Source organism: Cryptotermes secundus, unplaced genomic scaffold (assembly GCF_002891405.2).
Source record: "Cryptotermes secundus unplaced genomic scaffold, Csec_1.0 scaffold1894, whole genome shotgun sequence".
Lineage (NCBI taxonomy): Eukaryota > Metazoa > Arthropoda > Insecta > Blattodea > Kalotermitidae > Cryptotermes > Cryptotermes secundus.
In genome coordinates, this window is record NW_019718027.1 from 99,820 (window position 1) to 126,458 (window position 26,639).

Below are 26,639 nucleotides of genomic sequence, written 5' to 3' on the forward strand. Positions count from 1 at the left end.
CCTCCATAAACTTCTTAAACCACTCGAAAACTTGCGTGCGAGATAGACACTGATCACCATATACTTCTGTCAACAAATTGTAAGTTTCAGTGGCAGATTTTCCAAGTTTTGTGAGGAATTTGATGTTAGCACGTTGTTCTGCATTAGCACTCAGCATTATTCCGACGGAGCTCAGAAACACGATCCGCTTCTAACAATGGTCGCGGCCAGACTAACCGATGCACGTGAATGAAACTTTGTGTGACGGTAGAGGGAAGTCCAAGGGTCAATGCCCTACCCTCCTCTTCGTCAATGACGTGGCCGGAAATGAGTCATAAAAGTAATCCGGGTTCTTTATTGCCACACCTTGTATTATCCTTCATGTTTAGGTGGGGATTTTTGATTACATAAATACTTCTTAATTTCCCAAGAAGGACTGTACTGTAGTTGGTTTTCTTTCCTTGTGTGTTATTTTGTGATTCTGTCAGTAGCTAGACTACACAGTGTTTGTTGATAAGGTGATAGAGGAATTGGAAAGTATTGAAAGGACATAATCATGGCTTTATCAAGGAGCTATCATGGCATATACCTGGAGGGACTGAGGAAAATGACAAAAAACTCAGTATGGCCGATGTCCTGGCCAAGATTTGAACCAGATACCTCTCAAATACAAGTCTAGAGCATTACCACTAGCCCAGCCTGATTGATAGTTGGTTGGTCAATCGGTCTGTTTGTTAAGTTTTTGTAGTTAAAGTTACTTTACGTAGAATGAAACCCCCATTTAAGGTTTCTTCTGGGAGCAGTGAATTTGAACACTAAATTGAGGAAAATTTTAAGTGTGTGTAAATTAACACTGAGATCATTGGCTTTGAATCATTGAAGTTGAACATTAAGTGAGAGAAGCCCTTAAATTGATGAACATTAAATGGGGGTTCCACTGGTGTTAGTTGTAAGTCTGCTATATTACTGTGTGTAAACAAAATAGTAATTGTTCTGTGACTTGTTTTTGTTAATTATGTTATACATTATGGTTGATCTTACATTATTGAGTGATTCAGCATTGGTTATAATGCCGCATTAATGTAATTTAAAAGCTAATTTTAATGCTATCATTATGCTGACAGTTTGTGTTTGTAGCTTATACTTGTGCATGCATAGATAGGACTAATATGTTACTGGTGTCTGCTGAGATTGTTGAGTGACCCAACAGAGATTTGTTGAACTGTTGTCTAGGTGGAAGAGTTGTGATGCAAACCTTTGTTGTTGTGTTTGTATATTTTTAGATACAGTACCTTTATTACAATACAGACTTTTATAATCAAATTTTAGTGAAGGCACTAAAATATAGTTACAATTAATTTCTCAATAAACTTCTTTGGTTTCAGTTTGTCTCATCCATACTTGAATATCTAGGTATGAATATTGGCCATGCACCTTTTAGATTTGTTGTATGTGGCTGCATTCTTCATCACTTAGTATTTCAACAAACAGATGTACGTCTTCATTCCTGACTGATTCATTTTACTGAATGCTCTTTCAGTGGTAATGTAATGTAAATATTAATGGTTTAAGAAATTTATCTGTCATGGAACAGTAATGTATGTGTTCTTTCCTGCTGACTGATTCCTTTATACAGGATTTCCCTGGGACAGCCGACCAGAAAATATCTGATGATTATATTCTTTCCTGCTGACTGATTTTTTGCAAGGCTTTTGTGGAGAAATAATTGTATATGAATCTGGTCAGTAAATTGCCATGTTTCTTTCTTTTGAGCCCAGAAGCTCATATTCTTTCTTGACTGTCCTTTTTTTTTTTTTCTTTTCCCCCTTGTTGAGATTTTCAGAGAAAACTGAGTTTATACATGGTATTCAACTGATCAAGGGGTTTCCTCTTGATACAGAAGTCAAAGGTCCTTAACACCATTAAAGAAGGCACCCATTCAGTTCAGCCTCTTTTCATTCCTTTCCATATCAGTTTGTTTTCTTCAGGTGCCTTTTGTTATTCTCCTATTCATGTCCCAATCCTCTGCATGATATGTGTATGAATTTCCAGCTGAAGCTTTGTATGTGTGTTTTATCTAGTGTGTTATGTTCACTGCAGTACATGACTTTCCTTGTCTGTTGCCAGGGCATGGAAAACAGTTCCTCCACTCAAGAGCTGAAGCATCACACACGCTGGTCTTGAGAGTTCTTTTATCAGGACTTTCTAGACCTTCTAAGTTATCTCAAGCTTTTTACACAATTCTATGATCAGTAAGATCGGGTTTGTAGTCATAATGTGACCTGCGTACAGAAGGCTATAATGTAGCTTGCACATTACTGCAACAAAATAAAGTATCATTAAGTTTAAATTGAATATGATGCAGAAAGCCACTAATGTATAGAAAGAAGTAATTTGTATTAAACTGAAATTTGTATATGATTGGTTATTAGTTTCTTGTTGTACTGGAGAATGTATTAACCCTGCATAATTTATCATGTCTTGTGTCATCTCATTGGTAGTTTGTATGTGGTGGTATGTTGAACTAAGTAAATATTGGTCATGTATAGGCTTATGTGTGATCATATGATTCCTAGTGCATACATATTGTCAAGGGGAGATTTTTTTCATGTGACTGCTGCTTCAAAGAGACTTACTAGTTGCTGCACTGTTATGCTATGCTTCTTCTCCATAATGTAATATATCTGTAATATATCTTATCTGTATATGGTTCTTAATTGTTTCCATCAACACAACAAACATGGTTATAACCAGCCAATACTCAGATTGAATTTTATTTTCTAACTGCTACATGTTTCAGTCCTCGTGGGAACATCATCAGGCAATATTATGATCATACAATTGAAGTTATTTGGACTCCCAAATATGGATCCATATATAGTGCAACCCGTTCATATTATAACATTAAGCCTGTATTAGAAATATAAGAATCATAATATTAACTTTCTCAAATATTAAGAATATACCAAATAATTGTATTAAAATATTAGCACATAATGTTTACTGAAGATGACTGAGATGTTGGAAAGGTGTTATATTATGAATAAAGCCTTGGGAATAAAATTGGAGGTTATACAATTAAAAAAATAAAATATTAAAATCTTAGAACAACTATTAAGATTGTGGAATATGATGTTAAAATTTCTCATATAGTGTTAAGCATTCTCCGTGTTGTGTGAATGATTTGTGGAATGCCAAGTTGAACGTGTCCCAGTGGAAGTTATTACGCCTGAGATTCTGCTGTAGTAAATGTATTTATGGATACTATTACATGGGCTATTAAAGGAGTGTTAATATTCATGCAGTGTACATCTTTGGTTATAAGTCATGAGATATTGATATCATTGGTATATATGTGTGTCCTATGCATGTTTGCGTTGGGTATGTTGTAGCTTTGTTTCATGTTGAACCAAGCTGCAACATACACAGTGCCCACACTGGCTCTTATTTCTTGTTTCATTTCCTCTGTCAGCCTCCATTATTTTTTGGTTGTCATCTGTCTTGGCCATCATCTCCTTGTGGATGGTGTCCACCTTTTCCTGCATTGTTTTCATGTCCTCTTGCATGGCTTTTTTTTATTGGCATCCATTTGTCTTGGGTGGCATCCATTTTGGCTTTCATTTCGGCCAGCATGGCTTTGAGGAATTCCATGCTTTCCATTTTGTCGGATATCACTGTGAAACAGATCTTCATTCATATACTCAGTCACGTCAATCCAGTCTGTACCACTTCTAACACCAGTTGTCACATATTTACAGTCGTAACCACTGCTAAGGATCCAATATGATCTGAGTCACCAACTTCTGACACACGTGACAAAAATGGCGGGTTCTAGTTCTGATGATTGGATTTATTAGCATCTTGTTTACAAGTTTTCTTAATCACATTTAAATACAGCACTATCACTGAGTTACACACACTGGTCCTCTCCTGGTAACACAATTAAAACACGGGTACAATCTCACTGAGTTATACACAAATAAGTTGAAGTTATACGTTATATGTGTAAATGTGCAATAAATCTGACTACTAATCCAAAACCCATCTATAGTCACACTCAAACATGTGCCAATATCAATCATACAACTGTAGAGACAGAATGATTGCTTTATCCATTTTGTGGTACTGCCTTGTGGTTGCCATATCTCACTACTGAAGCAGTTGGAGTCTTGTATTTATATGAATGATTCTGCACATCTGGAGAAAATCTTGTAGCAGTATTGCCATCATTTGTTGTACAACATCACATAGTTTTTTGATATAAATTTCTGACTGAAATTCTTTCTCAGCTTCAATATTTGCTTGTCACTTTTTGAAATCAAGTTTAAGACACTTGGAGCAAACATTTCAAAAACCTGATCAAGGTATATAGAGGTAATAATCCAAAATTTACGGCTTCCAAGTCCACTGTTGTCATTATCTTTACTGTATCAGTGTTATATCTTTTGCTGTTGCTCCATGGGCATGGCCTATTTGTGTGGATTGGGTATTTGTGATAGCATTACAAAGTTTCTCATCTGTCATTACAGGTGTCATATGATGGCAAACCTTGACAGAAGATTTTATTCATGAGGTGTAGCAGTCTGGCTTTGAATTTTCTATGCTCTTTTGAAAGGATAGTAAATTCCTTTTTGAAAACAATAAACAGGGTGATGGTATCTTGTAGATTATGGATATTCCAAATAATTTTTTTGGTAATTCTATCTACAGCACATGTCCTTCAAGGTATGATTGAAGTTGAGAATATGTCAGTCACTAAGCACTTTTGTGACTTTCTACAGATATTTTTGTTGGCCAGAACTACCATCAGCGGTCGTGTTGTGAAGCTGACCACTCACCTCCAACTAGTGGCAAGGTCAGTAATACGTGGACATATACATCCACTTCCCCATATGCCTTCATGGAGTAGTGCTTAATTAGTTATGCACAGACAAATTTACCTTTACCTGTATACAGTAAAATGGTAATTTCCCCTTCCATTCCCTCGCACACTTAGTTACGTTAGTTAAATAATACAAATATTCCCAACAAGTTAATATCCCAGCCCAGATCTGTTAAAGGGGGCTAAACTCACCTAATGAACAAACATTCGGTTCAGAGATGGTGGTGGGGTAATCCTTATGCGCTGGCAGACCATCACCCCCAGGAAAATAACTGGTACGTTTCTGTTAGAGACTGAGCTGACCCCAGGACCATAGTATGAGTGGAAGGTTTAGGTCAACTGAAAAATCCAGTAACATCAGGAATCGAACCTGCGACCTTCCAGCTGGTAGCATAGTGCCTCAACCAACTATGCTCCTGAACAGATATGTACCATCCACAAGTCTAGGGATCTTCTAGGAAAACACTCACTGAACTATTGAACCTTGGTACAAGAATTTCCATGTCAATTTCGCCCATCTATGGACCCCTGCAGAGCTCAACGAATGTACGAAGTACTGCATGCAGCACTGTGTCTCCAAACTTAAACAGATTGGCTAGGTGACCTTCATCGTAACAACGAGCGACTCAAGCTTTAGTCTTCTTCAGGTCACTCACAGCTCGTTTCCAGTGAGTTTCCATGTTTATTTGGAGCTGTTCTTTCATAAAACCCTGCTGCAATTAGAAAGGATCTACAGTAGTGTGTCCCAGAAACAATTCCACTAGAGTTTCTTTGCTCAGCTCATGACAGGTAGCATGAATCCCCAGTGCAAACTAAGCCCCTTATTCCAGCTGGTCTACTCCTCTTGCTTCAAGACTGTTAAAGCCATTTTTAAATTCTGAAAGAAAGTCTCAACGTGCGATGATCCAAGATAATATGGTCACATTTTTACACTCTCAGTGTCAACTCCTGTTGCATATCCTCTGCCTCTAACTTCATCCATGCTTTCATTGCCCATTCACACTGCGTCTTGATGGCTACAGAGCTCCTCGCAGTCGCTGCCATATCATAAGGATCCATAAATGACTCGAGCCTGGAGACAGAAACCAAATGTGATTGTATCTTGGAGTTAATACTCGTATACAAAAGGACTAACTATAACATTTCGACTTTCCCAGTATCACCTTTCAAAATTGCCTTAAAGTCGATGTAAAATAGTCATCTGGCGCATGAAAATGTCTTGTTATATACATGATCTGAAAGCCTTCCCTAAGCCTAGGGAATAAATTGCACCACTAACACATCACATGCTGGAGAAATGCCAACTCCCTCTGTGTAACCCACCCACTATTTTAGAAAACCTTCCAATTTTCTATCCTGGAATTACTGACCTGAACCGAGGATGTCAGTGTGTGTAGCTGAGCCCTCACCTCGATGTAGTGGTGAGTTCAAGTGATGGAGCTATCCCTCCACTTCCCCATATATTTTCATTTAGAGTAGGGGTGAGGGATATTTCACTACTCCACAGCGTCTACGCTGGCTCTGGGGGCCATCCAGCCTTCAATCGAATGAGTTGGGGGGGGGGGGGTTTCCGGGAGTAAAGTAGCCCGATTTTGAAGATGACCACCCACCTGCATCTAGTGCGGATGTGAAGAATGCTGGAGCGCTACCTTCACTCCCACATACGTCTTCATGGCTTGGTAATTAATTAATTGAGGGATAACCTCATTTTTACACAATTCTATTTTACCTTCGCGGTTATGCAAATGACCACTCAGTCTGCTTCCATTATTCTGTCTTTGATGTGTGTGTTACTATTATGATGGAAGGCTAGAAATGAATGTTACAATCATGCATTGCACATAAAATACATATTATAATCATAGTCAAAGAAAAATTAAGATAGCAAATGATTTCCTAAACCACTGTTAGATTTATTTCTCAATTTTTCTTTGCTCTATCAACTACACATTTCCATGGATAGAACTTCCTCCGGTTTAAACTAATTTAAACGAGTGGATGCTGTATTTACCTTAATCGTGAAGGTTTAAAGCAACGTCAGGGAATTTGATATTTTCTCGTTGGTAGCGTTTGTATTTATACCGACCGATACCGACAATGTACAGAGGTAAACGTATTTTAAATTTGTTTGAAGGTTTGGGTGTTGTGCGACAAGCATAGATGAAGGTATGCCATTTATTTACCGCAATTGAAATAAACATATGTAATACATTATACGTGTATAAACGTGAATATAAAATCCCACAGTATTCGCTTTACCGCTGGGTTGAAACCACTTCCTTTGGAAGTTAAAAAGTCAAAGGGATGTAATGAATTTAAACATAAATTAAAATTATTTTTATTTGATCGTCCTTTCTATACATTGAATGAGTTTCTTCAACAGGGACATGAGGAAGCATAGCAAGGTTTTTTAATTAACGAAAAAAGAGAAGAAAAGGGAATTGTAGTAGTTACTATATTTTTAAAATTCTTAGTGATGTAGGGCAAGTACAGTTTTTATTTTTAGTCTAATACATTCTAGGATTATAGAGCTTTTAACAATGATGTATTTAATGAGTTGACTTGTTCAAATGTTGCAGTTGTAACAGTATGAATGCAAAATAAATATGAAATATGCTAAAGGTTTCGATTTTGTGTCGTTGATATGTTGAAGTTACCGAAAAACTTTTTCGATGATATAATGAGTTATGTTAATTTGATAATTTGTAGAATGTCAAATTGCTTTTGTATGAGAATCAACAGATATACAAATTAAGCCTTTCTGACACTTTCTTGAATTGTAGATTCTTCTTCTGACACTTATTATAACATTGCCGGGGACATATTTTTGTCAAATTCTTTAAATGACTTTCTTCACAGTTGTTATTGTGCCTTGGTCAACCCACCTACTCTCACAGAATTATCATGAGATTGGTAATTAATTATGTGTACCTAGCTCAAATTTGTGAAAAAAAATTTACTTAGGATTATAGCAGGTTAGCTTTCATTGAAACAGGTGATATTATGACAACATGCTGAACACTGAAATGAATTGATAATGATACTTCATTATTGAACTGATGGTAATGATGGACCCCTTCAAAGTATGCTTCACTAGTGACATATTTATATGACTGCTGAACTAGTTTCAGTATCCCTGAAAGACATACTGTTATCATTATTTCAAATTAGATTATATGGGCATCTATATATTAACTTGGTGTTGACACTTAGCCTCATTTAAACACTTGAATATTTAAGTACACAAATTAATGTCTTAACAAATTTAGTGTTGACCAATGATATCTCAAAATTATGTAACAGAGTGAATGATGAAAGTTAATAATTTGATAGGATGAGGGAGAGGGTGTTCATATCCATTGAGTCTTGAATCAAAAAAGTGCATTGTACAGGGCAGTTTGCATCTGTCGAAACCTTGTGCTAGTTACCAAGTTGAAGATACTACATGCAAAAATATGAATTCCTCTCCTCTTATTGGTCCATCCAGTTAAGCAGATGTTTTATCAGGTATGAAAATCAGGCAATTGGTTCTGAAGCTTCAGTAGTTTCCCATCCAGGCTGCTCTCAAATCATGTAACCAAATTCCTGGTAGCAAGAGGTTTGGTATCACCACGTAAACTAAAGTCAAAATGTTTGTTTCATGTTTAATGAAGAATATCATTCTCCCACAGTGTATATCAGGCCGCATTGCAGAGTGACTTTCTAAAGCTAATGTATCCTGACAACCCAGTAATACTGTGTCAAATTATGACTTCCTCCTCCTGTGGGTAAACTGGACTGCTGTCCAAAAGAAATGTGTTTCCAGAATACACATCCTACAGAAACATTCCTGTTTTTGCTGATACAGATAGTCATATTATAGTGTAATGTGTTTTGTCTACCGAAGATGCCGTTCAGATTGTTAATCGGTTTTATTAGCAACCTACAAGTCGTAACTATGATTAATTATAACACTGTTGTGGGTTTACACAATTTACAAACCCTACACACTAGTCTCTTCATGCTATCTTCAGTAATCTTCCCTTATTTACAGTATAACATGGAAGCTATACAAGTGTCACTGAATTACACACTCCCAATACCTTCTCAGTTATCACAAACTGTCGCACATAGAATCTTCTAATCACACGTTTAGTTCTTCCGCCCATGGCTGCTTCAACTGACTGACTGCTGTTCTGCTGAATACTCGAATACTCTGAATGCTGACGAGCACTTTCTTCAGTAGATGCTACATTTAAACTGACTCCTTAGTCAAGTAAAAGTCAAAGTCATGTTGCGACTGATGGTCAGTCAGTAAGTCTTGGTGTCGAGTCCCACCAGATATTTATTACTCTCTGACAGTTACGGTCTTGTTTTTGTGGGGCCCTCTCTGACGAGAGGATGGGTCTGTCTTTTGTATGTGGTGCTGGCCCTTGCCAGCACAGTCTTCACTCGTGACCATATTTTACTGTCTCAGATTTGAGACTTCCCTTTTCATTGCCTTGTACAATGCGCAGGGTCACGGTGGAGGTTTTCAACGCTGCCTCCACACTGGGCATCCTAGTCTCTCTTATAAACTCTCAATTGGACAGCAGAAAATGCACCTCACTTCACTGTTGCATAATCGCCATGTTTACAGAGGAATTGCTGGGCAATGCTGCCGAGAGATATTTACTGCAATGCTGCGTAGTAACCAGCGTGCTTCGGCTTGGCTAGGCACGGCACGGAGAAACACCGCTTTCCTTACTGTTGCATTACCTCATTCCGCTGTTGTATAACTTGGCAACCGACCGTTTATCAAGAGTCTGTCTTCGTGGTAACTCATTCCCCATCCTGTTGCCCAACAACGGTTTGACATGTCACACTTCCCCCTTCTTAAGGCTGTTTGTCCCAAATAGCCTAACAGTGCATCACCGGTCCTTTCCTTCCGAGGCTATACTTGCAATGTCTTCTCTTTGTCTGGCTCAGGACTTCTTTCCTTCCCATTGTCCGTTCTCCAACCGCTACATCCTGTAAATTCCTTCATTTGATTTGCAGGCTGAAATGAACATGTCCACAAATGTGCACATAATATCAGTGACTACAAACTTTAGGTTGGAGACAGTTGCTGTAAATTTTTTTTTTTTTTTTTGTTTCTCCTTTCAGATGGATTGTGGTACAAATGAACCTGTTGCTCACAAAGTTCGTGATGAAAAATTTGAAGTGTTACCTGAAGCCGCAGTTCACTTGTCATTAGAGCCTTCTGAACTACAGTCAAGCGCTGGCAGTGCTTGCAACTCTCCTGCAGGTGAAGAGAATGTACCATTGCACAGTAAGGATATAGGCAAGCCTGTGGGAATTACTTGTGTTGGTGACCTAGAAAGCAGGCAGTCACCTGGAAGTGATTCACTAGTTGATGCCATTAACACCAGAAAGGAAAGTGAGGTTGATGGGGTTGGAAGCGTAGATAATAAATATGATGAAAATGTAGGTAGAGATGAGAAAGTAACTGAAGACCCAGAAAAATTCCATAGCAATGTTAACAAAGCAGTGACTGTTGGGAGTGTGATTTCAGAAAAAGGCAGTCATAAGGAATACGCAGAATTAAATGTGAAAGAAAAGGATGAACATGAAGTATATGACAAGCAAAAGAAAGAAACTGAAGATGTAAGTGACAAAGAAAAGAAAGATCCAGAAGAATTAAATGGAAACAAGGAAATTGAGGTAGTAAATAATAAGAAAATGGAAAGTGAAGAAATTAGTAACAAACAGAAGAAAACAATTGAGGTTGTGACTGACAGCAAGATGAAAGAAACTGAAAAAGTGAGTGCGAAAGAAAAAGAAAATGAAATTAGTAATGAGGAAAAGAAGAATAAGGAAGTACTGAGTATTAAAGAGAAGGAGGAAGTTAAAGAACAAGGTAATAGTGAAAAGAATTCAGATGTCATTGAATCAGAAAATAGTGGAGGTAAAGGTAAACGTGAAGTAGAAACCGCTGAATTGACTGGCTGTGAAAATAAAGAGACACCTGAAAATAAATCAGAAGGGGAGACAAGAATAACTACAGCTGTGGCAGAGAGTGATGAGTGTGAAATGGATGTTGATGATCCAGAGCCCTATCCAGAACATATAAATTTTGTGGATGTAAATGCACCAAACTGCGATTCTCCTATGGTTATTGATGATGACGATGATGATGAGATAGTAATGATTGAGAGAAGGAAAGGAACTAGTCAGAAAGTTAAGACCGGCAAGAAGGATAAGACTAAAACAGACAATTCTAATCGTGACAGTAGCCCCGAGGTTGTGTTGCAAGAGAAATTGTGCAGGAGCCGTCGGGAAATTGTGATTGACCTAGATGATGATGAAGATGTTGATGATGATATTGAGATTGAATCCATAAAGAAGAAGAAAAAGAACAAATCAAATGCCCCAAGAGGTGTTTGTTGTTGTAATGTAGAATGTTCAGCTCCCAGTCAAGACTTGCATAGTGCACCTGTATTTGTTTTGACATACTACGGACGGAAATACAGGAAAGGGAAACCAGAGAAAGTTTGTCCATTGTGCTTCGAAGCAGCCATGCAGCATCAAGAGGTATGTGTATGAATGTGTGCAACAGTTTATTTATCCATTTCCTGTCAGCGAACCAGCAGGGCTTATGTGGTGTGTTCTCTAGGCATACTGTGACCTAATATGGCTTTCTACTTCTTATCTTATGCCAATCTTTGCATACTTGCCTAATTTTATACTGAATGATAGATTTGATGGTATCATATTCAGTTCGTTATATTTATGGCTGTGATATGTCTTCTGTATACAGCATGTATATCATGCTCTTGCAGGCTATATTACCCCCATACTCTCTAATTTCATATCATCGTGGGAGTGACACAGTCTGTTAGGTTGGAACTCTGCTGTCACCATTTAATTGCTATTAATATATTATATGGCGATAGAAATTTAACAAATATGGAACTTCTATCAAGGTAATTTTTTTGTTATAATGTAACTAGATGGCAGTAAAGTAAAATCTTTCCTTTCCATAGTGATAATTCATGAACCACCATAGTCAGCCACGCGGTATTTTGTGTGGAATGTACAAGGTGTTTAAAAAATACACAGCATAACTTCAGGATTGAGTTCCACACATGTAGATAATAAAAATAGTTTATATCAGCATAGGTCCAGAAATGCACAGTTTCTGAGTTAAGGCTTTCTAAAACCACTGAATGATAAACTGAATTTCATAAACTTCCGCAGATCGTTTCATCATTCACTGCATTAAGAGAGCCATGGTACCAGTTCAACACAATCTTGGAAAGTTCCCAGATCTTAATAGGAGAAATATACAGTAATTGTGTGGTGATTGCAAGTTTTTGAGATGATGTACTCAAATCAAAAGCTATCTGATATGCATTTCATGTATGGTTTGGCAGACGGTGATGCTGTGGTTGCTTGTTGTTTGTTCCAAGAAAGGTATCCTGGATGAACATGTCCAGATAGGAAAACATTTATAAGTACCCACCACTGCCTTTGTGAACATGGGAATTTTGCACCTTGAGTTGCCAGCAGGGGTTGACCAAAAAAATCTATGACTCCTGAAGTAGAGGATATTCTGGATGTTTTGAATGAAACTCCTGGAATTGGTGCATGAAGAGCATCAATGCAAGTGGGTGTTGCTCATTTGCTCTCTGGATAGTGGTACAAGAACAACAACTGTATCCCTACCATCTGCAGAATGTACACCCCTTGTCACTACAAGTTTCTCCTGCGCTAGTAATGTTCTACCAATGGTTCTCACAACAGTGTGGTACAAAGCCTAACTTATCTGCCTTTGTAATATTTACAGATGAAGCACAGTTCATGAGAGATAGAATCCAGAATTTTTACAATCGGCATCTGTGGGCAGATGAAAATCCAAATATGATTCTTCCATTTAATTCTCATAGTCAGGGGTTCGGGTCCAGTTGGGTCCTCTCAGTACATCAGCCACTGATTGGCCTGTTGTACCTGCCCTGGGTGATTATGATGATGGAGAATTTGGTGGAGTGAAGATTGGCAGGGGAAACCTAAGTACTAGGAGAAAACTCACCCCAGCACCACTTTGTCCGCCACAAATCCCACTTGACTAGACCCGGGATCAAACCCAGGCTGCCACGGTGGGAAGCCAGTGACTAACTGCTTGAGCTATGGCATGGGCTGATTCTTCCATTACATCACCAGCTGTGGTTTTCCATCAACATCTGGTCCAATATTTGTGGTGATAATTTATTCGGACCCCATGTACTTCCAAATAGGCTTACAGAGTGGATATTCAGTATCCCATTGGTGTGTATTGTATGACTGCTGACAAAATATAACTGCATGGTCTGTAGTCTGCAAGTGACTGAAGTTAGTGCCAACTTTTGCAGATAGAGGGTGTCATGTGGTCAGTGCAGTGGATCCCCACAGTTGTTAATTTCATTTTTCTATATCGGAGTCACTGACCACTAGACCACAGAGGTGGTCACTGATAAAATATATATGAACATATTTGACACAAGACTTCTTCATTCTAATGTAATGCTGCAAAGAAACAATTTCAATACTGTACAGTTCCAAAATTGTTGATAAGAGATATTATGTACTGTTTCTAATACCAGTATTTATTGTTCAAGTTGGTACATTTTATCCAGTATAATAAATTTTCTAAAATTTCATCATCAACATCAGTGCATTGGCATCAGTTTGGCATTGTTTCTCATGGATGAACACAAATACAAAGAATGTTCCCACCTGTTTCGCCATAAGAACAAATTGCTCTTAATACCTGGTGGAAGATCAGAACACTTATTATCAGGTCAAAAACTGAGTCTGAAGTCATTCAGAAGGCCGGTCAGAAATGATTGGAAGTGGCACAGTGTACGACTGAAAAAAGAATTGCTCTTTGGAATTTTTATAACATGGTGTATTGCCAAAATGTCTTCAACAGGAAGCTGAAGAAGCATCATCACATACATTTTATGATGCTTTAAATGTATTTAGTACCTTCACTACAGATCAGTGTTTTCTGAATGCGTACTTATGCTGCTATATTTGGTGAATTTGTTACTTCTTATTTTACACAAAATTTAAAATTAGTTTTTTGGTTATTGTTATCAAATATAAAAGTATATATCCTGAGATTACAACGTTATGCAGCTATGTTTCTCTGTACATAAATTTAGCCATTATTGAACTGTTTTGTTTTTACTGAGATAAAATTTTATTTTTTATATTTGCAGCACTTGTCTTATATTCTGTCAGAGCACAAGCCATTAATGACGGCGAAATTCCAGCTTCGACATGATACTGTTGTTCTTACAGACTCTGAAGAAGGATCTGATGAAGGTATCATTTATATACATAATTCACATGATAATGTAGTCATTTGTGAGGGGGTGCTTCAAGATTTATCTTGCAGATTCTTGGCACCCCATAATAACATATTCAAATGGTGCTGTGAAACTGGACTGTGTCACCAAGACCACATAAATATGAAAAGGCTATGTTCATTCTTCAAAGTATTTCATCAAGTTGCAGCGGGTACTTCTAATAAGTACTGATATTTACTGCTTCATTTTGGTAAAAGTCTGTTGGTGATAACAAATGTTTCATAAATAATACAGCAGTCTGTTGAGGAGCATTGGATTTAAATATCTTATGTTGATGGAATAATGAAATTTAAAAGAAAATATTCTGTTAATTCTGTGCAGTTATATACTTACACTTTGTTAATATTGGAAGATGGGGTAACTGATGAATTGGAAGTGATTTGAAAGGCGTCATGGTGTACTGTCCGAACATTTGTTTGGAAGAAGTGATGAAAACTGCAGAAACCTTAGTCATGATAGTTGGTATCCTGTCAAAGATTTGAATTAAGCATCTACCACCTTTTTGTTAAGTGATTTCCATATTATATGAATAGCTTTTTTCTTCACCAGCTGGGATATGCAGTCAGTGGTGCTGTAAATGAAAGGTAGGTATGCTGTGTGTTCTTTCTTGTTCTCTTTATTAATGGATCTGGCCTTGGATCCAAGTCATTAACCACATGGGCATGCCTTATTGGTTAGCATCCCGGTCCTCTGCTTGTCCAAACTTAGTTTCACCTCTGACATACTGCCTTATATGTTAGTTATATAAGAGCTACTGAACCCCTCCCTGAAAATGTCAGCTGCAAGGTTTGCTAAAATATTCAAGTCCCAAGAAGCCAAACCACATAGTAGAGAACATGTTTAGAAATGTAATATAGTAGTATTAGATGCTGGTGTTAAAAAGCTGGTTCTTACGATATTGCAGAGGAACCTGTGCCAGATGATGTGCTAGCAGATCTGGAAGAAAAGCTGCAGGAAGTGATTGAGTCCACCATGGAGAATTATGATTTTGACTACCAGATAGAAGAGTCACAGAAAATCCTTACTCATAAATTGGATGAATTGAGTGGTAAGATTGGTTTATTAGATAACAATGTTCTTGATTTCTTCACATCACTACATATATACTGATAATCCTCTTTGTATGAAAAGGTCTAATTTAAAGGGTACATGAACCTCTGTACTTTAACACATTCAGCACTTGCTGCAAACCCTGTTCAGTCCTGTTACTTTGCCCAAGGGGCAAGTTATTCAAATTAATTTTTAACAAACCTTGAAATATCAGAATTTAAATGTATTTATTCTTTATGATCTTCTACCATTATTTCTGTTTTATACAGGTCAGTGGATGAAAAGTCTTCAGTCTCTTTTCTCCACAGTCTTTCCTTTTAGATTTTTTGCTTCTTTTCTTTATGTCTTCAGTATTTGGCTGTACCATCTTGTTCAGTGTCATCTTTAAGTTAATTTTTTTTTTTAATTTGCTTAGTGGGGGCGTGGAGTCCAGCTGCGTTCGCTCGGCATGGCAGCCACTGATTTGCCTATTGTACCTGCCCCAGGTGATTATGATGATGGATAATTTGGTGAAATGAAGATTGGCAGGGGAAACCAAAGTACTTGGAGAAAACCTGCCCCAGCACCACTTTGTCCACCACAAATCCCACTTGACCAGACCCTGAATTCAACCCGGGCTGCCGCAGCGTGAAGCCAGCGACTAACCACTTGAGCTATGGCATGGCCTTCATCTTTAGGTTACTTTTAAATTTTTGTTCTGATGTCCTTGTCAGTGTCCCTGTTCTATCCATTCATTTTACATGACCATTGTTATCGGTTCTCTTTTAAATCTGTTAATAATTTTGAATTCCAGCTCCACTAAAAATTCTGTTCCTACTTTATTTTTTCTTGTCGTTTCTTCAGTACTCCACAGATGTCTTATAGCCATTGCTTTGATTTTGCCTGTGTTGCTCTTTATAAGGGTCCATATATGTATGAATTATTTTTCACTGTTGTCATATTTTGCAAGCTCTCTAACTCTGACACATACAGCAAGAACAGATGCTAAACATTGAGCCTCATTTCTGATCACAGGTATATTTAAACGAGAAAATTATATGTGTATAAGAATTTTTCAACTATTTATTTTATTGTTTAATTAGATTTGCCTCTTGTATTTCAGTTACTTTTAATGAAACAGATGACCTGTTCAATGAACTACAGAAGAGAATGGATAGTTTACGAAGTGACATCTACAAGGATTATACACCAAAAATACGGGTTAGTGCTTCAGGTTCCTTAGTTCAGGTTGAATGTTTTTGTACCTTGTCCTTCACACGAAGTGTACTTTGAAGATAATGAACATCAGACACAAAGTACAACAGCTCACTGTGGGAGGGTCAGAGTGACATTTTCGTTTTTGCATCTTAATTAACACTGTTCAGTGTGACTGATAAAATGTATTTTCCTTTTTCATCTTATATCCTTTTTCCAGTCTTATGGACCACCGTCAGGAGGATATCAGTACAATTAGAAACCACTATTACAGTGTGTTTCATGAATATAAACATACACATACAGTGTTATGATAATACAATGAATACAAAATGTAATATTTTAACAACTGCAGTGGAGTGTACTAATACATTAAAATATTTATAAATTACAATTAGTATGTTTAAAAAGATTTTGTTACATTTTTTTAACCAAATTGGTTTGTGTCCTTTTTATTTCCTCATTTTGAAGGAAGTTGAGCGTCTACCACCTTGTGGTTCCATTGTTTTAAGAATAGGATTCTGCAAATATATTATGGGTATAATTTAGTATTTCCATTATTCCTATTTTATCTCAATGTGAGCGTTTGTTATTTCATCCTATCTTTTGTGTCATCCTGTTGTTCTGGGCGTGCCGCATTGTTAAGGTGTGTTGAGTCACGTATTTACACTCCTTGTGCCTTACGATGTTTGTGTGGGCATGTACTGATGTTTTATTATGAAGTCGAACATATACTGGTATTCACTCTCCCTTGTAAGTTTTCATTCTCTCAATGTATTGAGTTTATTAAAGTGATATATATGGAAGTTTTCATTTATATTCATGAGATTCCCTTCCGTAACATGCTCAACCATTTCCATGATTACTGTCATAGGTCCATACTGGTGGCATGTATTTAGTATATGCTGGGCAAATGCTGATTTGTCTTTGTTTAATCTTATATTTCTTATGTGTTCCTATAAATTTCTACCAGTTTGGCCAGTGTATACTTTTTGACAGCTTTGGCAGGTTATGTTGTATATCCCACCCTGTTCGTAAGCGTTTATTTCTCATTTACTAGTTTACCAGTGGTGGAGGTTGTTTTGAAGGCTATCCTTATGTTAGCGTTTTTGAATAGTGTTGTGATTTTCCGTATATAATTTCCTGCATAGGTAAATGCGACCCACTTTTGTTCTTTTTTGGCTTCTTTTTCCAAATTATTTTTCCATTGTTTGAGTTTATTATATAAGTAAGATGTCTTCCTTCCCATAACCATTATTTAGTGCTATATTATTAATAGTATTTAATTCTTTATTTTTTATGTTTTCTTTAAGAGTTAATGTGAGAAGTCTGTGTATCCCATTTTTATATGCTGCTAATTTTTGTTCTTTGATTTGAAAATGTCTTCCCTCCCTACTTTGGCATTGAAATCTCCTAACAAAATGTTCATAGGATACTTCAGGAATGTATCAAATACATCTTCTAGTTCTTCATAGAACTTGTCCTTTATGTCATCAATTTTATCTTCTGTTGGGGTGTGAACATTCATAACTATGATAGCACACCAGCGACCTTTTAGTATTATATGTGATATTGTATCACTAACGAACTCTACCTCTTAACTGCTGATACGATTCTCTTATGTATGAAAATATATTTTCCAATTCATGATTTTCATTCCCCTTTCTAAAGGAAAATGTATATTTGCCTGCTGTTGCGATGCCACCTCTGTCCCATCTGACCTCTACTCCCGCTAGATCTAACTTATATTTTAAGATTTCTTCTGCCACTGCCCTGTGCGAACCTGTCATATATATACTTCTAACATTCCATGTGTCAAATCGCATGTCCATTTTCTTTAGCTTAGTTTGTTTATCCAGAGGATCCCTTAAGGTCTGAGGCTTTATGTGCATTTTCTTAACAAGGTTATTTTTTACAGTGAGGAGTTCTTAGCCTCAAGCCCAACCCCCAAGCTAGAGGACCACCCCTTGTCGACTGTCTGTGACTGCTTATTCAATATATTCACAGCTTCCCTCCATACCTGGAGGGTGTATCCTCCACCCACACCCTGAGGACACACCATGCTGTGGTGACAAGGGCCCCAGCTAACATGTATTTTTTTCTTTTCTTTGGACTCAAGCATTAACTCATACCACACACTATGGCAGCAAGCATGGTGTAACTAAAGAAGTGAATGTTTATGAAGAATCATTGTAAAGCAATCTTTTGCAAGTTCACACTATGATTTATGTCTTCGCATTCTTGTTTACATTCATATTTGTCAACCAGGAGCTACCATCACTGTCGATTGATGACAGTCAGTGTGGTACAAGACCACCTGTAATTCGGTTTTCACCTCCAAGGGTGTTGGACTGCACAAGAGAGCAGCCTCCATGCAGGCAGCAGAAAGCACAGGTGACGCACTGGGCACCCCCTACATCTCCAGTTCCTTCAGCTTTACCAAAACAACGAGTGGGGATTACACCTCCAACATCCACTGGAATTATGCAGGCAGATGGTGTTAGGAAGTCACCTATGTGTGAGTTAGTTGTCATTACTGTTGATTTTATAAGGGAACATTTTTAATACCTACTTCAGTAAATCTTCCATTGTTCAGGGCACGTATAAGAAAACATGGTAAAACATCTTAATGAATGTGGTTTTCATTTGATGACTCTGCTTTCCTGAATTCCTCCATACATGTTCCAGTATTGTCTTTTCCTAAGCTATAGGATGGGCATACAGCTTGTTCTCACTTTCTGCTCTCTCTCTCTCTCATACTTATATTGTTTCTCGCTCTTCCTTATATGACTTATTTAAAGATACTGCAGTATTGAGATCATATAATGCCAAATGTTAGAATGGCTGATAAGTTGAAAAGAATTTGGAAGGAAGCGGTCATCGCCTGTGTGGAGGTACTGTTCTGGAATGTACATGGAAGGACCGAGGAAAATCATGGGGACCCTCACTCATCACCCAGCTGTTTTCCTGGCTGAGATTTTAACTGACCATCCCCCAGATACATGACTAGAGACCTGTAAACCAACTTCTTCAGTTTCTCAATCTTCGTTTGAAGGAGCAAGACCTATGGGACGACCCAGAATAAGATAGTTCTGCCAGGTACTAAAAGACATCAAGAAGAGGCAGCACACTCCTCTGAAGTGTTGGTACCTGTCTCTCAGACCACATGATGTCACATTCGAGAACATTGTGGGAAGGAAATTTTATGGCTTCGTGTAGGTGCAGAGAAGTTGTAGAGCTGTTTTTGTTCACGCTGTCACCATACAGCCTACTAGAAACTTGGAACAGTGTGCAGAACTATGCTTTTCTCTGTCTGGCAGTGTTGGGATTCTACATAAATTTATTTATTTTAAGGGGTCATATTGTCACAAAGTTTTCAAATCCTTGTCCTTTGTTACAGCTGTTTCTGATCTGGCACACGCACAGTGGGATGTGTGATTGTGACATCCCTGGCTGAAAATGTGTTCCCTACTTCTTCATAGAGTAGTTCTGCATTATAAAATCACTCCTGCTTCTAGCACTTGAAATATTTTTGCGTTCTCTTGTGCCATAAACCAGCCGCATATACATGTGCATGTTCAGAGGCTTATTTCAGTAGTCAGAATGACAGCTGTGCTTCAGGAGTATCCTACCAAAGAGCAGTATTCGGTTGTTCTGTGGGCAAAAGGACTCTATGCAAAGGATAATCATAAAGAAATGTTTCCTGTTTATGTTTCTCACGTAAAGCGGTTCACAACTGGGTTGAGAAATTCTCTCATGGATGTTCGAAAATCGCAGCTGATACCCGACCCATTGAGGCAGTGGCTGAGACAACAGTCAAAAGACTTCCATGCTGCGATTTTCAACACACTGGTAAAGCAATGGGACAATTGTATCAATGTTGGTGGAGCATATGTTGAGAAATAAATGTTTTCTTTCAGGTTCGAATATTACATGTTTTGCATTTTATATCCATTTGTGACTCATTTACTGACTCTCCCTCATATTTTAAGTGTTCTCATTATAAAACTGAAGTATGGCTTGTTTGCACAAGGTACTTTAGGAATACCATAAAATTGCAACTGCAGCTTATGTCCTTCAGTAGGATCATGAAAATTAAAATAGCATTTCACTCACAGACCAAGCACATGCCCTGCCGTTCAAAGTCTGCTTCTTGTTAGTCAGGTTCTGAGCATAATTTTACTACCCTAGTCAATAAGTTCGTGGACTGGCCGCAAAGCATCATTGCAGCGCACTACAGCAGATAGGTTGAGGCACGATATGATGACCTGTCAGTTCATCTCTCGTCACAGCAAGAGGCAGTTGTGTGCAAACAGTGTAAGCAGAACTACGGCCTCTCTTGTGAACTGCAGTTAAATGCAAGTGGCAGAAATTGAAAATGTGGCAGTTTGAACAACGGGCAAACATCAAGTTCTGCCAAAAAGTAGGCAAATCCCCAAGCGAAACGTTTGGCATAGGAAGAATTGGCTGCTGCTACATGACAACGCCCCTGCACATCGCTCTGTTCTTGTCTCAGAGGAACTGGCAAGGCAACAGGTCACCGTTCTGCCACACCCTCCGTACTTACCTGATCTCGCACCATGCATTTTCTTTCTCTTTCACCGCTTGAAAGCAAAGCTACATGGTCAGATTTCAGTCATCCGAGGAGGTCATCAATGCTGCAAGAGACACCGTACGGGAATTTCCTGCCAATATGTTTCAGCAAAATTTTTGGTAGCCAAATCAACGTTGGCAGGCTTGCATAGTGGCCAACGGCAGCTATTTTGAGGGCCAATGTGGATCTGCGTAAGTGTATGCGAATACCTTGTAATATGATGCAATAAAACCACAGCCCATGAACTTAATGACTGCACTACGTATATTAAATAATATTAGGGCGCTTACACGCACAAATATAGAAAATTGCAAATATGTGTATATACTAAGAATCAAAACAAAATGCAGGCATTGTAAAGTGCGTGCGTATTCTGTCTAATGGCACAAGAAAATTAGTGAGAAAGTTTTCTTTGTTTTGCTTTTGCCATGCATGTGCCTGTTTACCAAGAATCACAGAAGTCATGCAAACATTTACAAAGAATGTACCCATATTCTGTTTGTTACCAGATAAAGTGTACTGTTGAGAAAGTTGAACCTGTTCTGCTTCTGCCAGTTTCTTAATGATCAGAGCAAACAGAACCAGAGAAGGTGAACACCCACTGTCTTATAGCAAGAAGACGTGGTACCCCATACAGAACACAATACAACATACACAATAGAATAGCTTTACTGCTGTCACTCAGCAAAAAGTAAAGAAAATGGAACATTTACTATTACATGCAGAAAACAACCACGTAATATATGCGCATAATAGTTAAAAAACAGTGCTGACTCCCGGAAGAGCCCTCTACTCCTCAATACACCATCATAGACGGTCATAAATTTGAATTCAGTTGTAACTAGTGAGTTACATAACATTTCACATTTTAATACTAGTATTCAGTTGTAATGAAACACAAGAATTGTAATGAAATTTATATTTATGACCGCTAATATGGATCCACAATAGTAATACAATACAATTCAGTGCCTTATGGTTAGCCAGCTGGATCAAAACATGTAGCAAATGTACATAATAATCAAATATTAATACAGTAATATTGGTTTATTACGAATGTGTTGTGTTGATGGTTGTACAGTAATAGTGTTGTATAGTATTACTGTAACAGATTTGATCAAAGAATTACCAAGCAGTTCTTACAATAAAAGAACTGTGTTTTCTGTGTGGTCTGTGCTGTGGCTATATAACGGGATTCCCAGAATAACTGAAATACTGTCAATGGACTTACTAATGCAGACTATGGCTGACAAATGACAGACCCGACCTCTTGTCAGAGAGGGCGCCCCAAATGTACAGGACAGTAACTGTCATATAAGGGGGAGAAAAATAAAAAAAATCTGGTCATGAGCCCTAGCTGGGGCTCGACACCAAGACAGACAGAGACAGACTGACCATCAGTCACAATATGACTTTGACCAAAACATTTGGGAGTTGCATATCTGTTGCCACGCTTATATACAACAAGGTCATGAGAGGAGCACTGTTTGATGAATATATTTATGTTTCCAGCTGGAGTGGCCACAAAGAAAGTAACACAGGTTCAGCGTTCGGTGATACCTGGAAGTTCTCACCCTGAAGTGGTAAGTTTCTTCTTCCAATATAGTATTCACTAGATACCTTGAGTTTCTACTGAAGGCGTTGTGAGAAGAGGTATGCGCTACTCTGTTGTACTGTCTGGAAGAATGATACATACAGTACTTGCAATCGTTCATTTGACAGTACTGAAAAGAAGTCCAAGATAAATGTTAATGTTTGGCGGATGGTAAATTGATTTGCTTTCCACAGCAAGAGACTAGGATTGCAGGACCTAAGAGAAACTCATCAACTCAGTTCAACTGCTCAGGTCCACTCACATCAGCCACTTCCGTTGACCTGCTCTGCTGAACTTAACCACAATTTATGCTGCTCAGAACTTTGAGAACGTTTGGGTCATAACATGAATTGGGAATTCTTTGCTTTTCCCAAAGGAACAAGAACAAGAAAAGGGGGATGGGAATTGTCAAAGCTTCAAGAACGAGATTCACTCTGGTAAAGTGACGGAACATCTGCATCATTTAGACCATTCTGGATACGAAAACGATCAGACAAATGTTTACCTATATGGACTTTACTATATGTTTTGTTTAAACACATTTTAATTTATATCATATATCGTATGGAGTGTAACAGGATGCTTAAATATAATATTGTAAACATTTTAATTGTCCTGACTGGTTTCAAGGGTACCCCAAACTCTGTGACAATATTGTACAATACTTCCCTCCTAACTCATTCATAGGCTTTATTGAAGTCTATGAGTAGCTGATGTACTGTCTCATGCAGTATCAGTAACCTTTGTTATTCGTGTTTTTCTCAACTGTGTATGTCTTGCTGAAACTTTGTTTATACATAAGTCCTCCCTTTCATCTTAAATTTGATATAATTAGAAGATTATGGAATGTTCTTTGTCAGTTCTTGAATAAACTTTTGAATAGTGTAACTGAAGACTGTTTCCTGCAGAGGCAAGAAGATGTTGTGGCTTTGGAACAGGTAGAGGTAACACACAAACCGCTGCCTCCTATCGGTACACTGTTGAGGCCAAAACCTCGTGTTGGAGATGTGATGTATGTGATGAAATTGAGCTACTATGGAGTGTGGTCACGAGGCAAGGTGCTGGAGATTCTGCCCAAAGGATCAGAGGTATGTGCTAGTAACCAGTGACAATTCATTTGGCTGATGACTACAGGGTCTTTTTTGGAAGTTGTTAGTTTCAGAAAGCATTCCGTTTTTTCCCAGTTGGTTCTCTTGGCCCATAATAATAGAGTATTCTGAAAACAGCGTTGAAAGACAGTGGTATTAGAGCCTCTTCATTTGTTAGGCCATTTTGAGTAGGAAATGTATCAGACAAATGTTTACCCACTGGGTCTTTACAATATGTTTCATTTAAACTAGTTGCATGGGAATACCAAACTCAGTAAGAATACTGTGTAATACTTCCTTCCTAGCTGAATGGTAGGCTTCCTTGAAGCCTGAATAGTTGACGTACTGTGTCAGTGTATTCAGATATTGCTAAAAATGTCCAGAATGTTGAATTATTCTTTGCTTTTTTCTTATCTCTGTTATAAATAGAATAAATATTGCAGGACTTGCGTTAATTTTTAATTGTAATATATGTATTTAGAAGTTAGGAAATGCACTTGAAGATTATATATTCAAACATTTTTGGCTATTATGTGTAATCATTAAAGTGAAATTTTTATACATTTTAAAATTCTCATGCTATGAAGGTTGTACTGTATTTTTAAAATTTGTTTTGATAGTATTCCGGATACTCATAGTTCTTCTAAGTAGTCTTTTATCTTGTGGTCTTTGAGCTGAAATTTTCCCATTGCAAGTTAGAAATCTATCTGTTCCTTTCCTCTTGATTGAATCATTCCAATTGTGTTAGGTAAAGAATACAAATAGCATTATTCTTATTCTCACATATTTACACTGTGGTTTTGCAGTACCTCAGAAGTACTAAGAGGTCATATATTTGTGACTGAACAGTCTTTAAGGATTCATATTGTAGTCTCCTGGGTCATGGTGCTGTGTAGTTTGGGAGATAGGGACCAGTTTTTTGGAGGACTATATTGTCCTGATAATGGATGCAGTAAGTTCCCCCAGAGTGTTTTTATACACCTTCAAGCTGCACAGTGTTGTATGAATCCTCACTGCAGTGAAAACCTGAAAGTTTGTAATTCCTTGTATGTGATTCTGAGAGTACAGGAACAATCCAGACATTGCCCAGGCTTGGTTTTACTGGTGCCTCACAAGCTCATCATATGTACACTGTTGAATGTATTCACAAGCTTATTCGTGTATAAAACATAGGTAAGACATCCACAGCACTGAATGCCTGCTTGATTCAACAGTGTATATGCATGTGAAAGTTTATGTAGTGAATTTGAAACTGATATGTTTTTGTTGAGTTTCAGGTCTTGACAAAATAATTCCATTTGTTGTCTCTGCAGATGTATGCCATACATAACGGAATTAGGGTGGAGTAATTTGGTTTGTGCCGGTCATGGTAGCTGGTGGTCTAAGGCTTGCACTGTCTTCGCTCGCTTGGAAACCGGGATCGTGGGTTCGAATCCTACTGAGGGAATGGATGTTTGTGTGCGTTTTTCTGTATTTGTCTACAGGTAGAGGCCTTGCGACGAGCTGATCACTCACCCAAGGAGTCCTGCCGTATGTGTAAGATCTAGAAAAACCGAACTGAACAGAGTTCATGGAGGTAGGCCTAGGCCCACTGAGGCTGTAGTGCCAATGAGAAAAAAAATTTGGTGTGTAGTACACACATTTTCTGTGTGCATTCGTTGCATATCAGATATCTTACTGTTATTTATTGCGCCTATAAATCTGCTTTCTGCAAGCATATCAATAGTACAGATGCTGCCCTGTGTGGGACAATAAAGTCTGCTGGAAAACATAATGAACAGTAAAGAGGTGATCCTGCATATAGAAATGAATAAATTAAGATAGATCTTAAAGAAGTAGATGGAATGTGCGGTGGATGGAGTTGGCTGAAGGTCTTCTACAGTGATGGACTTTGATATTAGCAGTGTTGAACCTTCTGGTTCTTATACCAGTTGTAGTGTTTAGTTAATTGTATTTTATCAGACATACACCATATTCATATTGTGGTCTTCTGTGTTATGGCAACTTGAAGTTTGACAGGTGGTTGGTTACCGGAGGGCCAGGGGAATGTCAGAGTGTGTCCAGCTGAGAAAGTTGTGTGTATTGGTCATTGGTCATGGATGGCAAGAGGAGTGACCAGTTAGAGCCAGGGATAGAGAAGAAGATTTGGGGCCTCGGGGATTAATGTAAATCATAGGCTGTGAAAAGGGCAGTTGCTTCAGGACAGAGGGTCTTAAAGGATGCTGTGAAACAGCGGAGAGCATTGAAAGGGCTACAATAGGAGGGCCATGGAATAACAGTAGGTCATGAGTTGATGTACCTTCTCTCATTCCTTCAGAGCATGAGAGGCTTCCATGACATGACAGGTGGTTTATGTTCCAAATTAGTCATTTGAGAGTGATGTTGATGTGCTGAATTAGGCATTTAAATAATTTGGTTTGTGTTCCAAATTATGTCTCAGAATAATGTTAGGCTGAAGATTGTTATTGAAATGTAGTCTCTGAACAATATCAAACTTGTTATTCACTTTCCACATTCATCTCTTTGTAATGACAGGTTGATGTTCTTGTTCCATTTTGCAGACTTCATCTGGAAGTTTGACCCTGTCAGTTACATACAAAGTGAAGTTTGAATCATCATACCGCAAATCCAGCAATGTCAAACAGGTCATAGCCAAGCAGATGGCGTACACTACCCCATCTCCTGTCAGATTTCCTGTTGGAACCCGTGTCATTGCCATATTTCAAGATAATGACTGGAGCAAGGAGTGCTACTACTCTGGTGTTGTTGCTGAGCCTCCCAAATCTATGAACAAATACAGGTCAGTTTATGACTCGGCACAGTACTGTTTTCAACCTGTTGTTAATTGGCATTGTCTCCAAGGTGTGGTTGGCTCCCAAATCTGAAT

The 26,639-nt window shown here is 38.0% G+C and overlaps 2 protein-coding genes across 3 annotated transcripts in view; both read left to right on the forward strand.

Moving 5' to 3' along the window:
- LOC111863696 (eukaryotic translation initiation factor 4E type 2) overlaps positions 1 to 3,288 on the forward strand; it is an 11,013-nt gene extending 7,725 nt beyond the window's left edge. The window contains exon 6 of the mRNA XM_023850277.2: positions 2,107 to 3,288. Within this exon, the coding sequence (XP_023706045.1) occupies positions 2,107 to 2,140 (34 nt within the window). The 3' untranslated portion in view covers positions 2,141 to 3,288. The remainder of the gene's footprint in view (positions 1 to 2,106) is intronic.
- Positions 3,289 to 6,935: 3,647 nt separating this feature from the next.
- Positions 6,936 to 26,639, forward strand: part of LOC111863266 (histone-lysine N-methyltransferase eggless) — a 43,886-nt gene continuing 24,182 nt past the window's right edge. For both annotated transcript variants that reach the window (XM_023849473.2, XM_023849555.2), the window contains exons 1-9: positions 6,936 to 7,027; positions 9,986 to 11,413; positions 14,083 to 14,188; positions 15,137 to 15,280; positions 16,385 to 16,482; positions 18,745 to 18,994; positions 22,583 to 22,653; positions 23,573 to 23,752; positions 26,314 to 26,552. In XM_023849473.2, the coding sequence (XP_023705241.1) occupies positions 7,022 to 7,027; positions 9,986 to 11,413; positions 14,083 to 14,188; positions 15,137 to 15,280; positions 16,385 to 16,482; positions 18,745 to 18,994; positions 22,583 to 22,653; positions 23,573 to 23,752; positions 26,314 to 26,552 (2,522 nt within the window). In that variant the 5' untranslated portion in view covers positions 6,936 to 7,021. The remainder of the gene's footprint in view (positions 7,028 to 9,985; positions 11,414 to 14,082; positions 14,189 to 15,136; positions 15,281 to 16,384; positions 16,483 to 18,744; positions 18,995 to 22,582; positions 22,654 to 23,572; positions 23,753 to 26,313; positions 26,553 to 26,639) is intronic.